This window comes from Pongo pygmaeus, chromosome 7, assembly GCF_028885625.2.
Source record: "Pongo pygmaeus isolate AG05252 chromosome 7, NHGRI_mPonPyg2-v2.0_pri, whole genome shotgun sequence".
NCBI classification, from domain to species: Eukaryota; Metazoa; Chordata; class Mammalia; order Primates; family Hominidae; genus Pongo; species Pongo pygmaeus.
The window spans coordinates 79,114,355-79,130,791 of NC_072380.2; the positions used below are offsets into that span (position 1 = coordinate 79,114,355).

At 41.3% G+C, this 16,437-nt stretch overlaps 1 protein-coding gene across 2 annotated transcripts in view; it reads right to left on the reverse strand.

Moving 5' to 3' along the window:
* PPP1R42 (protein phosphatase 1 regulatory subunit 42) overlaps nucleotides 1–3,870 on the reverse strand; it is a 63,804-nt gene extending 59,934 nt beyond the window's left edge. The window contains exon 1 of one of the 2 annotated variants that reach the window (XM_054497574.2): nucleotides 3,719–3,829. Coding sequence is in view for 1 of the 2 variants with exons in the window: in XM_054497575.2 (XP_054353550.1) it covers nucleotides 3,792–3,805 (14 nt within the window). In the remaining variant the exon portion in view is untranslated. Of the gene's footprint in view, nucleotides 1–3,718 lie in introns of both variants that reach the window. The other variant, XM_054497575.2, reaches the window with a different exon arrangement.
* Nucleotides 3,871–16,437: the final 12,567 nt, after the last annotated feature.

Sequence of the window (16,437 nt, forward strand, 5' to 3'; positions counted from 1 at the left end):
GGTCTCCATCTCCAGACCTCGTGATCCGCCCACCTTGGCCTCCCAGAGTGCTGGGATTACAGGCGTGAGCCACCGCACCCAGCCTAATTTTTGTATTTTTTGTAGAGACAGGGTTGTACCATGTTGCCCAGGCTAGCAGACTTCTAATGTTAAAATTTTTTGCATTCCAGCGATAAACCAAACTTAGTCAGAATAACATATCTACACAAATTAAGTTTGCTAATATTTTATTTAGGATTTTAATTTTTTTTTTGTACATATAGGGGTTCACTCTTGCCCAGGCTGGAGTGCAGTGGTGTGATTATAGCTCACTGCAATGTCAGACTCCTGGGCTCAAGTGATTCTCCCACCTCAGCCTCTTGAGCAGCTGGGACTACAGGTGTACACCACCATGCCCAGCTAATTTTTTATTTTTTTATTTTTGTAGAGACAGGGTCTTACTATGTTGCCCAGGCTGGTCTCAAACCCGTGGCCTCAAGCAATCCTCCCACCTCAGCCTCCCAAAGTGCCAAGATTATAGGCATGAGCCACCATGCCTTGCCAGGAATTTTTTCATCTAAGCTTAATAAGGAGGTTTTTCTTTTCTTTTTTTACAGACAGGGTCTCATTATGTTGCCTAGGCTGGTCTTGAACTCCTGGGCTCAAGTGATCCTCCTGCTTTGGCTTTTCAAAGTGCTGGGATTACAGGTGTGAGCCACCATGCCCAGCCTATCACTTGAGTTTTTACTTCAGGCTCTGTTTTCTAACTTTGGCTAAAACAGAGAAAATTTGGATCACCTGAAACCTCATGAATGGCCATGCTATTTTGTAGGGAAGGCAAAATCTTACCTCTTCCATCTTAGGGTTTTTTTTTTTTTTTAATTGTGGCTGAGCCTAAGAATTAAATTGACATACAGCAGATCAAGAGGAGAAAAGCAAGCAAATTTAGTTAATACAAGTTTAATGTGGCATGGGAGCCTTCATAAGAAATGAAGACCCAAAGACGCAGAGTTGTATACTTGCATACTAAGTTAGAAAAAGGACAGTAGGCCGGGTGCGGTGGCTCATGCCTGTAATCCCAGCACTTTGGGAGGCCGAGGTGGGCAGATCACTTGAGGTCTGGAGTTCGAGACCAGCCTCGACAACATGGTGACACCCCATCTCTACTAAAAATACAAAAATTAGCTGGGCGTGGTGGCACATGCCTATAATTCCAGCTACTCAGGAGGCTGAGGCAGAAGAATCACTTGAACCTGGGAGGCAGAGGTGGCAGTGAGCCCAGATCGCACCACTACACTCCAGCCTGGGCGACAGAGTGAGATTCCGTCTCAAAAAAAAAAAAAAAAGAAAGAAAAAAAGAAAAAATAAGAGCATAGTAAACTGTGAAAATGTGGCCGGGCGCGGTGGCTCATGATTGTAATCCCAGCACTTTGGGAGGCCGAGGTGGGTGGATCACCTGAGGTCAGGCATTTGAGACCAGCCTGACCAATATGATGAAACCCTGTCTCTACTAAAAATACAAAAAAATTAGCCGGCCATGGTGGCATACGCCTGTAATCCCAGCTACCTGGGAGGCTGAGGCAGGAGAATCGCTTGTACCCGGGAGGCAGAGGTTGTGGTGAGCCAAGATTGCACCATTGCACTCCAGACTGGGCAACAGGAGCAAAACTCCATCTCCAAAAAAAAAATAAAAAATAAAATGTGACAAGGTAAAGGAGCTTGGTCTAGGACCAGGGTAGTTGATTGGTGAAGGGTTCCTGTAAAAACATTTGTTTGTACAGCTTTTCCTTGGCTTCAGCTTCCAGTCCTTGATGGTAAGAATGATACTTTCTAGTATAGGGAGGAAATCTTTCACATAAAAATTTATTCTCCTGCTTTTAAGAAAAAGAACAGGCAGGGTGTGCTGTAGTCCCAGCACTTTGGGAGGCTGAGGCGGGAGGATTGCTTGAGCTCAGGAGTTCGAGACCAGCCTGAGCAACATGGCGAGACCCCTGTCTCTACAAAAAATAAATGAGCCAGGCATGGTGGTACATGCCTGTGGTCCCAGCTATTTGGGAGGTTGAGGCAGGAGGATTGCTTGAGCCCGGGAAGTCAAGGCTGTGGTGAGCTGTGATTGCACCACTGCACTTCAGCCTGGGAAACAGAGCATGAACCTGTCTCAAAACAAAACAACAAAAAATAGAATAAAAGTCAGAGCAATCGTCTTTTACCTGTCATTTTTCAAGTGCTTTTTTTTTTTTCCCCCTGAGATGGAGTCTTGGTCTGTTGCTCAGGTTGGAGTTCAGTGGTGTGATTTCGGCACACTGCAACCTCTGCCTTCTGGGTTCAAGTGATTCTTCTGCCTCAGTCTCCCGAGCAGCTGGGATTACAGGCATGCACCACTACGTCCGGCTAATTTTTGTATTTTTAGTAGAGATGGGGTTTTGCTATGTTGGCCAGGCTGGTCTGGAACTCCTGATCTCAAGTGATCCGCCCACCTCAGCCTCCCAAAGTGCTAGGATTACAAGTGTGAGCCACCATGCCCAGCAATTTTTCAAGTGCTTTTAACTAAATATAGTCAATATGCCAGAGCAGCATATTTTGAAATGGCATATTCTTAATACTTTCACTTTAGAAATGGATTCTGTCTATAGATTTCAGTGTATAAACTGGTGTTCACATAGATAAAAATTAATGACCTTAGATAATTTTGGAAAAGGACAGACGTAAACTTTGTATGTAAGTGAAGTATTTATTAAACCAAGGGACGGTCAATGGACCTCATCAGCAAGCTATAGGAAAACTTTCTAGGGGCTTGAATATGGAAAAGGAGAGAACTGAATCAACCCACAACACAAAATAATAGACTGTTAACTCAAAAGAATTTGCACTGTAGCAGTCCATAAGAAATAATTTAGTTTCATCAAAACACCACCATTCATCTTGTTAAAAACAATATTAATTTAAACTGTATTGGTAGTTTTTATTGTTTTAGAAAATTAAAAGCTTCAGGAGCCTAAACTGAACCTAGAGTGGATTTGGATATATTTTAGAACATTATAATAAAAATAATGTCAGCACTTGTGAAGTGTCTTTGGTTGTCTTTTAAAAGAGATTGTGTTCTAAAGTTTGAGAAACTGCTTTTGCCTACTTTCCACCTTCTAGATATCTCTTGTTACTTTGGGACTCCTCTTATTAGATCTCTCTCTCCCAGGCCACCGGTGGGAACAGCTTAGAGCTTCTTTACAGGCTGTAGGAATCCATGTTATTGTTAGCTTTTTGTTGTTGTTTTTTGTTTTCTTGTTCGTGTTGTTGTTGTTGTTTTCCAGCTTTTCGGTTTGGCGGGTACATGTGCAGGTTTCTTACATGGGTGGAATCCATTTTAATGGACCCCTTGGCTTTCATCTACTGGAATTCCCACAGACTAGAGACAGCGGACAACGTTTTCTGAATTCTGTTAGTATCTATACTTCCACTTAGGCCACAGGCTCAGTGGCTTCCAGATGCTCTAAATCACTGGCTCCAGCCCTCAGGCTTTTCAAAACCCTTTCAAACTCAGCTCCACGCCCACCGGGCTGCTTCCTCAGCCCCGCGACCACCCCTCCACCTGTGTCTCCCTCCTCTAGAGCTGTTTCCCAATCTTGCCAGCTAACCATTTGTTAAAAACACAGACTTCCAGACTATTTTTTCTGGAAATTCTGTATGTCTAAAGATAGGGCCCAAGGATCTGCATTTTAACAAATGTCCCAGAAAGTCTTACTGGCAGACAAGTTTGAGAAACATGGTTCTAGGGTTTCCTCGGTCCCCACGCTTATTCCCTGCGGGCAGCTCACCGCTCGCGGGACATTCCGGTCGGTAACTCCAGGTTGGTCGGTTTCACCGGCGCCGGGTCCCTACGCAGACCAGAGGCGGTTGCTGGGCGACCAGACGCGCTGTCCAAGCGCCGCTCACGAGAAATCTCGCGACGTCGCAGGCTGCTCCCTCCCAGATGGGTCCTTCCCCTGTGAGGCGGCGGCCAGGCACTGATGGGCACTGACGGTGGTCACTAGGCCGACTCCGACTAGAGTCCTGTTAGCTTGAAGAGGCCGTGAGGCATCTGTCACCGCATTGTCTTAGTGGACCAATCAGTGGCCGGAACAATTTTTGGCAGACCACCATTTCCCCCTACCGGATTATCCTGCCATCGGCTTTGACCGTTTCAGTGCCCAACAACCACCTTTTCCCAATAACAGACCAGGAAAGGAATTATCTGATTCAGAATACAGCCTGTATTCCATCCTTTCCTCGGTGAAACCTCAAATTCCTTAGGGTGACATTGAGGGCTATTCATCATGACCAACCTCACCGCTTGCCACCTGCCCTCTACACTCCAGTGTTTTTCAGTATACCCTGTTCTTAATAATTAAAAAAATAATAATTCCCCTCTTCTCCGCCCTTCAAGGTAGGCATAGCACACACTTTCTCACCTCCTTCAGTCTTATTTTTCCTTTTAAGATTTAAAGACTTAGTTTGGAATTAGTGCAGCCTTTCCGAAGTCTTCCTGGGTATCCCATCTTGTTAAGTAATGCCCTTTCTTCCCCCCAAACAGCTGAGATGTATTACTTTTTCCAGCATGACACTTAATACAATATTATATGTTAGCTACTTAGCCATATCTCCAATGAGATGGTAAATTCTTTGAGGGCAAGTATTATGTGGTTTACCTCGCTATTTCCGATACCTAGCAAAGTGCCTTGTTCATTAATAGTTACTCCATAAATATTTGCAAAATGAGTAATTTAATTGCAGAAGAAGAACAATAGTACAGGGAACTGACATTTATAGTGGAAAGCCTGGGGCTCATTAGGGATATGGTGAAGTGAGCAGTCTGGATGTAAGGGACAATGCAAACTGGAAAACATTTGAGTACCAGCTGTGATTCTGGTGGAGAAAAGGTTGTCATTGCCATTCTTTGAGCAAAGAAGTGTCAGAGCAGAAGATTGTTAGAATTGCAAGGTAGCTTAGAGCCCATGAGGGTAATCCAAATTGCCATTTTGCAGATAAGGATAGTCCCAGGGCTCAAAAGAAGAAAGAAACATGCTCAAGGTCACACCTGGGGTGGCAGAGAGGGAATTTCTTGGCCTCCTGATTTCAAGCCCAGTTCTCCTTTCATTTTATCCCCCTGACCATTACAACAAGAGTATCCTAGGAAGGTGGGGGAATGGTGGCAAAGGAGCCCTAACCCCATTCAGGATATTTCTGTTTAAGTCCAGTTGTGAAAGCAATCTTGGCCTGGGTTGGAGTGAAGGCAAAGAAAGTGGAAAGGAATGAAAAAATTTAGGAGATATTTTGAAGCATGATTTAATAGAGACTGGGTAGGATAAAGGGAGGGGAGAAGTTGAAGGTAATTCCCAGATGTTAGCTATGATAAAGGAACAATACTGGGGAAAGAGGAGAGATGGTGAGTAATTTGAGGGGAAGTGGACGAATTTGGTTTACCTACATTAAGTGTGAGGTGAGAAAGGTTTTAATAGTCTCCAATATAAAGCTGATTATTTAAACCATGAGGCCATAAATGGTAGTGAGGGAGAAAATAAGGAAAGCGAAATAGTGGGTTAATAGCTATGCCAACTAGTTTGGATAAAAGAGGGAAGAAAAACTAGTAAAGATGGTATAGAAAGAATCATCAGAGGTAAGATTTGTCCTGAGAAGCACAATAATTCAGTGATTCAGAAACTCATAATTCAGATTCAGACACTGGGGGAGGGAGTTTAAGGAGGGGGTACCTAACAGAACAAAAAGCCACAGAAGGATAAGAAATAAAAGAATGGCTGGGCATGGTGGCTCATGCCTGTAATCCCAGCACTTTGGGAGGCCGAGGCGGGCGGATCATGAGGTCAGGAGTTTGAGACCAGCCTGACCAACAAGGTGAAACCCCGTCTCTACTAAAAATACAAAGGGTGGCTGGTCATGGTGGCGTGCGGCTGTGATCCCAGCTACTCAGAAGGCTGGAGGCAGGACAGTCGCTTGAATCTGGGAGGCAGAGGTTGCAGTGAGCCAAGATTGCACCATTGTACTCCAACCTGGGCAACAGAGCGAGACTCTGTCAAAAAAAAAAAAAAAAAAAAGGAAGGAAGGAAGGAAGGAAAGAAAGAAAAGAATGATCAACGTAATATGGCTAAAACACTACTAGAGGGGTACGAATTAGATGCCCCCCAATTATCTGTTTTGCAGTTCATTCATTTGGGGATAACAACTTTAACAATGATGCAGGGCTGGTCCATTGCTCTGTGTAGCACTTGGTCAACTTGCCGCTAGCATTACTTTGCTAGGAGCCTTGTTTAGCAATGCCTCATTGAAAATCAGTTGCTCTGGAAATCTTTGTTTTGGAACAATTGCATATATCATTATAAAACGGGGTATTATTTCATCTGTGGTAATATTTAACACATTTAACATATTTAAATTAAATAACATTTAAATAAAACATATTTAAATGTCTAAAAGGATATACATGTAGATATATACCAAAATGTTTAATAGTGGTTGTTTCTTGGTGATAGAATTATGATTTTTTTTCTCCTATTTTTAGCAATAAGTTTTTTGTTTTGTTTTTTTTTTTTTTTTGAAACGGAGTCTCACACTGTCACCCGGGCTGGAGTGCAGTGGCGCCATCTTGGCTCACTGCAAACTCCGCCTCCTGGGTTCACGCCATTCTCCTGCCTCAGCCTCCCGAATAGCTGGGACTACAGGCGCCCGCCACCACGCCCAGCTAATTTTTTGTATTTTTAGTAGAGACGGAGTTTCACCGTGTTAGCCAGGATGGTCTCGATCTCCTGACCTTGTGATCCACCCACCTCGGCCTCCCAAAGTGCTGGGATTACAGGCATGAGCCACCGCGCCTGGCCTATAAGAATTTTGTTTAATGATAAAATTACATTCTGAAAATTTATTTTGGATTCCACTGTTCATGGAATTGAAAATGTCTCTGTGACTGCTGGTAGTTACAGTGGTTTGAATTACTAATTTTTCTTTTTCTTCTTTTTTTTTTTTTTGAGACAGAGTCTCACTCTCTCGCCCAGGCTGGAGTGCAGTGGCACGATCTCGGCTCACTGCAACTTCTGCCTCCTGGGTTCAAGTGATTATCCTGCCTCAGTCTCCCAAGTAGCTGGGAGAACAGGTGCGCGCCATCACACCAGGCTAATTTTTTATGTTTTTAGTAGAGACGGGGTTTCACCATATTGGCCAGGCTGGTCTTGAACTCCTGACCTCATGATCCACCTGCCTCGGCCTCCCAAAGTGCTGGGATTACAGGTGTGAGCCACTGTGCCCAGCCGAATTACTAATTATTTTTTTGATGCAACAAGTTAAGAGAAAGTATTTTCTCATTAAGATGTGAAATATAGGCCGGGTGCAGTGGCTCACGCCTGAAATCCCAGCACTTTGGGAGGCCGAGGCGGATGGATCACGAGGGCAGCAGATCGAGACCATCTGGCCAACATGGTGAAACCCCGTCTCTATTAAAAATACAAAAATTGGCCGGTTATGGTGGCACCCACCTGTATTGCCAGGTAGTCCCAGCTGCTCAGGAGGCTGAGGCAGGAGAAATGCTTGAACCCGGGAGGCAGAGGTTGCAGTGAGCTGAGATCATGCCACTGTACTCCAGCCTGACAACAGAGCAAGACTCTGTCTCAAAAAAAAAAAAAAAAGATGTGAAATATAATTCCTGTCTGATGACACAGAATGTTAAACAATCATCTGTGTGTTTTCCAATGTGGCAGAAATTTGGCAGACTGCAAGAAATACTTGTCTTCAGTACCAAATTTGTAAGTTCAGCATAAAATACTCTAAGATTTACACTTTTACAGATGTTGGGAAATAAGTATTTGTAAAAATATGTATATTGTGAAGCCTTGAGAATCATTTTAAAAGGTACTTTTGGAAGAATGATGCTAAAAAGCACATTTGTAAAAGCCTCAACTAGAGTTTCCAAGAAACCTTAGACAGAAATATACTTTATATTTCATATATATATTTTTGTAGCCCATATGTATTTCCTGACCTTCCAGAGTACATACAGCACACCAGCTTTAATGATTAGTTATCTTTCACTGAGAAACCAGCAAGTTAAAGGGCCCAGACATGCATAACATCACATAACTCCATAAAAAAATGCCTCTTTTTGTCTTGATCTTGTAGATTGGTAAATGTTAGTTATATGGTAGGCAGACTTCTAAGATGGCCTCAGCGATCTCACCTCCTGATATCCAGGCCCTTGTGTGATCCTCTTCTCTGGAATGTGGACTAGACCTACTGACCTGTTCTAGTCAATAGAATAAGGCAAAGCTGATAGACTATCTTTCTGTGATTAGGTTACAAAAGATTGTAACTTCTGTATTGTTAGCAGACTTTATTACATTTTGGGCTTGCAGTCTTTGAAAAAACAAGTTGCCATTTAGGAGAGCACATATGGCAAGGATCTAAGGATAGTCTCTAGCCAACAGCTAGTGAGGAACTGAGACTGTCAATCCGATGAGAAACTAAATGCCAACAAATACTGTCTGAGCTAGGAAGTTGAGCTTTCAGATGAGATCAACACCGTAGCCAACACCTTGATAGCAGCATTGTGAGAGAGACTGAAGCAGAGGACCTAGATCCTTGACCTACGAAATCTGTGAAACAATATGTGTTATTTTAATCACTGAGTTTTGCAATTTGTTATACAGCAATAAATACCTAATAGGAGCAATGGAAAATTCCCTTAAGAAGAGGTTTATTCAGAAAATTGGGACATCATTCCTATTTTTATAGGACATTTCAAATGGCAACTCAGAGGAGAGAAAAGAAAATGACTACAGGAAGCTTAGTTAAACAAGTATATATTGATCTATCTATCTATCTATCTATCTATCTAATCTATCTATCAGAAGCTGCAAGCTGTAGAATCAATACAAACAAAACCCTTTTGGTTATGGATGAAGCAGTCTCTATTCAAGGTATCCTGTAACCTAGAGATGATCATTTCATTGGGAGCTTCTGTGGAAGATACTAGGAGCCCTCTAAGGCCATGATGTACACAATATGAGCCCTAATAATAAGTGATTTAAAAAAAATATCCTAAATATATATGCACCCAATACAGGAGCACCCAGATTAATAAAGCAAGTCCTGAGTGACCTACAAAGAGACTTAGACTCCCACACATTAATAATGGGAGACTTTAACACCCCACTGTCAACATTAGACAGATCAACGAGACAGAAAGTCAACAAGGATACCCAGGAATTGAACTCAGCTCTGCACCAAGCGGACCTAATAGACATCTACAGAACTCTCCACCCCAAATCAACAGAATATACATTTTTTTCAGCACCACACCACACCTATTCCAAAATTGACCACATACTTGGAAGTAAAGCTCTCCTCAATAAATGTAAAAGAACAGAAATTATAACAAACTACCTCTCAGATCACAGTGCAATCAAGCTAGAACTCAGGATTAAGAATCTCACTCAAAACCGCTCAATTGCATGGAAACTGAACAATCTGCTCCTGAATGACTACTGGGTACATAACGAAATGAAGGCAGAAATAAAGATGTTCTTTGAAACCAACGAGAACCAAGACACAACATACCAGAATCTCTGGGATGCATTCAAAGCAGTGTGTAGAGGGAAATTTATAGCACTAAATGCCCACAAGAGAAAGCAGGAAAGATCCAAAATTGACACCCTAACATCACAATTAAAAGAACTTGAAAAGCAAGAGCAAACACATTCAAAAGCTAGCAGAAGGCAAGAAATAACTAAAATCAGAGCAGAACTGAAGGAAATAGAGACACAAAAAACCCTTCAAAAAATTAATGAATCCAGGAGCTGGTTTTTTGAAAGGATCAACAAAATTGATAGACTGCTAGCAAGATTAATAAAGAAAAAAAGAGAGAAGAATCAAATAGATGCAATAAAAAATGATAAAGGGGATATCACCACCAATCCCACAGAAATACAAACTACCATCAGAGAATATTACAAACACCTCTACGCAAATAAACTAGAAAATCTAGAAGAAATGGATAAATTCCTCAACACATACACCCTCCCAAGACTAAACCAGGAAGAAGTTGAATCTCTGAATAGACCAATAACAGGAGCTGAAATTGTGGCAATAATCAATAGCTTACCAACCAAAAAAAGTCCAGGACCAGATGGGTTCACAGCCGAATTCTACCAGAGGTACAAGGAGGAACTGGTACCATTCCTTCTGAAACTATTCCAATCAATAGAAAAAGAGGGAATCCTCCCTAACTCATTTTATGAGGCCAGCATCATCCTGATACCAAAGCCTGGCAGAGACACAACAAAAAAAGAGAATTTTAGACCAATATCCTTGATGAACATTGATGCAAAAATCCTCAATAAAATACTGGCAAACCGAATCCAGCAGCACATCAAAAAGCTTATCCACCATGATCAAGTGGGCTTCATCCCTGGGATGCAAGGCTGGTTCAATATACGCAAATCAATAAATGTAATCCAGCATATAAACAGAACCAAAGACAAAAACCACGATTATCTCAATAGATGCAGAAAAGGCCTTTGACAAAATTCAACAACCCTTCATGCTAAAAACTCTCAATAAATTAGGTATTGATGGGACGTATCTCAAAATAATAAGAGCTATCTATGAGAAACCCACAGCCAATATCATACTGAATGGGCAAAAACTGGAAGCATTCCCTTTGAAAACTGGCACAGGACAGAGATGCCCTCTCTCACCACTTCTATTCAACATAGTGTTGGAAGTTCTGGCCAGGGCAATTAGGCAGGAGAAGGAAATAAAGGGTATTCAATTAGGAAAAGAGGAAGTCAAATTGTTCCTGTTTGCAGATGACATGATTGTATATCTAGAAAACCCCATTGTCTCAGCCCAAAATCTCCTTAAGCTGATAAGCAACTTCAGCAAAGTCTTAGGATACAAAATCAATGTACAAAAATCACAAGCATTCTTATACATCAATAACAGACAAACAGAGAGCCAAATCATGAGTGAACTCCCATTCACAATTGCTTCAAAGAGAATAAAATACCTAGGAATCCAACTTACAAGGGATGTGAAGGACCTCTTCAAGGAGAACTACAAACCACTGCTCAAGGAAATAAAAGAGGATACAAACAAATGGAAGAACATTCCATGCTCATGGGTAGGAAGAATCAATATCGTGAAAATGGCCATCCTTCCCAAGGTAATTTACAGATTCAACGCCATCCCCATCAAGCTACCAATGACTTTCTTCACAGAATTGGAAAAAACTACTTTAAAGTTCATATGGAACCAAAAAAGAGCCTGCATCGCCAAGTCAATCCTAAGCCAAAAGAACAAAGCTGGAGGCATCACACTACCTGACTTCAAACTATACTACAAGGCTACAGTAACCAAAACAGCATGGTACTGGTACCAAAACAGAGATATAGATCAATGGAACAGAACAGAGCCGTCAGAAATAATGCCACATATCCACAACTATCTGATCTTTGACAAACCTGAGAAAAACAAGCAATGGGGAAAGGATTCCCTATTTAATAAATGGTGCTGGGAAAACTGGCTAGCCACATGTAGAAAGCTGAAACTGGATCCCTTCCTTACACCTTATACAAAAATCAATTCGAGATGGATTAAAGACTTAAATGTTAGACCTAAAACCATAAAAACCCTAGAAGAAAACCTAGGCATTACCATTCAGGACATAGGCATGGGCAAGGACTTCATGTCTAAAACACCACAAGCAATGGCAACAAAAGCCAGAATTGACAAATGGGATCTAATTAAACTAAAGAGCTTCTGCACAGCAAAGGAAACTACCATCAGAGTGAACAGGCAACCTACAAAATGGGAGAAAATTTTCGCAACCTACTCATCTGACAAAGGGCTAATATCCGGAATCTACAATGAACTCAAACAAATTTACAAGAAAAAAACAAACAACCCCATCAAAAAGTGGGCGAAGGACATGAACAGACACTTCTCAAAAGAAGACATTTATGCAGCCAAAAAACACATGAAAAAATGCTCACCATCACTGGCCATCAGAGAAATGCAAATCAAAACCACAATGAGATACCATCTCACACCAGTTAGAATGGCAATCATTAAAAAGTCAGGAAACAACAGGTGCTGGAGAGGATGTGGAGAAATAGGAACACTTTTCCACTGTTGGTGGGACTGTAAACTAGTTCAACCCTTGTGGAAGTCAGTGTGGTGATTCCTCAGGGATCTAGAACTAGAAATTCCATTCGACCCAGCCATCCCATTACTGGGTATATACCCAAAGGACTATAAATCATGCTGCTATAAAGACACATGCACACGTATGTTTATTGTGGCATTATTCACAATAGCAAAGACTTGGAACCAACCCAAATGTCCAACAATGATAGACTGGATTAAGAAAATGTGGCACATATACACCATGGAATACTATGCAGCCATAAAAAATGATGAGTTCATGTCCTTTGTAGGGACATGGATGAAATTGGAAATCATCATTCTCAGTAAACTATCACAAGAACAAAAAACCAAACACCGCATATTCTCACTCATAGGTGGGAATTGAACAATGAGAACACATGGACACAGGAAGGGGAACATCACACTTCGGGGACTGTTGTGGGGTGGGGGGAGGGGGGGAGGGATAGCACTGGGAGATATACCTAATGCTAGATGATGAGTTAGTGGATGCAGCGCACCAGCATGGCACATGTATACATATGTAACTTACCTGCACATTGCGCACATGTACCATAAAACCTAAAGTATAATAAAAAATAATAATAATAATTTAGTAAGTGATTTATGTAATTTATTATATAATGTATTTTATAAATATAAATGATTATTACGTAGATTATATATAAAACAATCCATGGTATTTCTTCTGTGTTCCAGACCTATGCATCCAACTGGCTGCTAGACATTCATTCCACCTGGATATAAATGTTCTGGAGGCATTGAAAACTCAAGCTGTCAAAACTGAACTCATTTCCATCCTTCACAAATCTGATAGACTTCCTCTAGTTCCTGTCTTGCTCAGAGTTCACCCTACTACAGATGTAGATCCTGAGAGCCATCTCCAGTACTCTCACATATTAATACTAGTCACCAAACCATGTCCACTTAATCTCAGCATGACTTTCAAATCTAGCTTTCTCTCCACGTCCCCATTATTAACTAACAACAGATGTGAAAGGACTTTGTGAAGTTCTATTTTTAAAAGTTATATTAATTTTAATACACAAAGATTTTCTCAAGTTCTATTTTTACAGTTCTGTTATGTTTAATATATGTAGACTCTTTTCTAAAATGGTTCACTTGCACTCATCACTAGAGGATCAAATTGAAATAAATATAACATGTGAGATGTGGCTATAAATTAAGGATCTCAGCTGAAAATCAGTTTCATTACCTTAAAGACACATTTTTTTTTTTTTTTTCGAGATAGAGTCTCTGTCACTTGGGCTAGAGTGCAGTGGTAGGATCACAGCTTACTGCAGCCTCGACCCTCCCGGCTCAAGAGCTCGCTCACCTCAACCTCCCGAGTAGCTGGGACTATAGGTGTGCTGCAATGCCCAACTAATTTTTGTATTTTTTATAGAGATGAGATTTCACCATGTTGCTCAGGCTGGTCTTGAATCCCTGGGTTCAAGCAATCCACCTGCCTCGGCCTCCTAAAGTGCTGGGATTACAGGCGTGAGCCACTGCGCCCAGCCTAAAGACACATGTAATATTATACCTTAAAGTAAAAAGATTTTACCTTAAAGTGAAAAGAAGCTTTCTGAAAAGTATTTTGTAAACATTGCCACTAGCACTCTAATTTAAGTAATGTTTTATCTCAATTTCTGTAACATTTATTGTCAATAGAGTCTAAAATTTTAGTTTGAGTTTTCAGGTAGCATTTGCAAGACATGCACATACAATTTTAGAAAAAGTTTAGATTAGGTTTCAGGAACAGTTCCCTGCTTATGTTTTAGGTATTTCAAAAAAATTGTCTTTTGTACCAGAGATGGGGAACCTCTGGAGATTCAAGACCAAGTTTGCTTAAGTTTATCAGGCCAATAATAAGTTCAGCAAAAGTTTAATTAGTTTGTGATGGATAGGGGCTAAGAGTGAAACTCAGCAATGTAATATACTCTATCCTCATATCTTTCAAAATAACTTAAAATAAGTGAAAACATGTTATATATCTGTGTACCTCTATTTAATTGCTTCACTTTTTGGTTCCTGTTTGCTTTTTTTGGTAAGCTCATTTGAAAAGAGTTCCACTCCTTCATGCTTGTTTTTGCAAGTGGCTGGTGCTTTTTAAATAATAGTGTGTCCTTTAATATATTTCTACAGTAGTGATCCTTTATAGAATAAGGCTTTTTTTTCACTCCTATTTTAAACCTCTTAAGAGGTTTTGGTAAAAAGTATTTGTTTTTATAATGATCTCACAGTGTAACACAAGTCACGGTGGTGCATGCCTGTAGACCCAGCTACTTGGGAGGCTGAGGCAGGAGGATCGCTTGAGCCCAGGAGTTTGAGGCTGCAGTACACTATGATTGTGCCTGTGAATAGCTACTGTACCCTAGTCTGGGCAACATAGCAAGACCCCATGTCTAAAAAAATAAAGTCACTTTAAAAGTGTGGGCACCAGTCCAGGCGCGGTGGCTCACGCCTGTAATCCCAGCACTTTGGGAGGCAGAGGCGGGTGGATCATGAGGTCAGGAGATCGAGACCATCCTGGCTAACACGGTGAAACCACATCTGTACTAAAAATACAAAAAATTAGCCGGGCGTGGTGGCGGGCGCCTGTAGTCCCAGCTGCTGGGGAGGCTGAGGCAGGAGAATGGCGTGAACCCGGGAGGGGGAGCTTGCAGTGAGCCGAGATCGCACCACTGCACTGCAGCCTGTGTGACAGAGCAAGACTCTGTCTCAAAACAAAACAAAACCAAAACCAAAAAAAAAAAAAAAAAGTGTAGGCACATTTAATTTCCTCCTCTAAAAATGCAGTATATTGTTGATGTTTCTGAAAAGCAAATAAAATATGTGCAGTAAGTTATTTCTTTTCTGAACAGATATTTATGGGTTGACTGCCAGGTGCCACTGCTTAAGGTGCTGGGGATACAAAGGTGAGTTAGAACAAGTCCCCACCCCCATGGAGCTTACATTCTAGAAAGGGGAGACAGACTAATAAATCAAACACCCAAATAATTTCAGATTGCAATAAATTCTGTGAAAGAAATAGAGTGTAATTAAATTGTGTAACTGGGATAGGGAGGAAGAAGGGAAGGAGAAAGGTATTTCCTTGAGATGAGGGAGATGGGCATTTGAACTGAGACAAGAATGAGGAGCCAGGTGTGTGAGAGCCTGCAAGGAAGTGTTCCAGGTCCAGAAAGCAGCCACTGTGAAGGTTTGGAGTGGGGAAGAGCTGGGTGAGCATAAGGACCCAGAGGACAGTGTGGGTGGAAGACAGTGAAGAGTGGGAGAAGGGGTGATCATGGAAAGTAGGAATCAGATGTAAAGGGCCTTTTGGTCACAGTGAGAAATTTGGATTTTGGTATTAATATGTCATAGTATTTAACTCATAAGGCAGAATGTAAATTTTCCTTTTGTTAACAGGAAAAAACTAACTTTATTGCATGTATGATATTTAGAGTTTGAAGGAGAGAGCAGTTGCTACTTTATAAGAAGAAAAAATACTGTTTTTGTAGTGTGATATTAATGTAATTAATAGTATTAAGGATGCCCTTAGAAATCTAAGCAGGAGGGTCTTGAGAACTTGGAAATATATTTCAACTTGTGTTCCAAATTGTCAGATTCAATATAGCTGTTGTTTTAGTTTTGCTTTCTGGTGTAGGTAAAGCATGTGTTAATTATTTTCAGATCTTGGGATAACTAGAAGTCTATAATGTTGATGTCTGTCTATATGAATTACCATTTCAACATTCCATAGTTTTAAGTGATGTAGTGTTTACCTTAAATATTAAGACTAGTTAGACCCATAATCTTCCCTAAAAAGTGGTGTTCATTTGTAATTCTGACATCAGTGGCCTATCAAGGTAACTTTCTTCAAGCTACAGAACATTTCACTTTTTTCTTTTCTCCCCTTCCTTCCTCCCTCCCTCCCTCCCTCCCTCCGTCCCTTCTTCCTTCCTTCCTTCCTTTCCTTCTCTTTCTTCCCCCTCCTCCTCCTCTTCTTCTTTTCTGCTTCTTCTTTCTTCTTCTTCCTCTCTCTCTCTCCTTCCCCTCCCCAACTCTTCTTTTTATAAAACTTTTACCCCCTTTGCTAGAGTGCTGATACAGAACCTTTCAGATGGCTGTACTTATTCAACATGATGTGTCCTCACATATAAGATCACATATTAATTTCTGGCCAGGCGCGGTGGCTCACGCCTGTAATCCCAGCACTTTGGGAGGCCGAGGTGGGTGGATCACCTGAGGTCGGTCGGCAGTTCAAGACCACCTGAC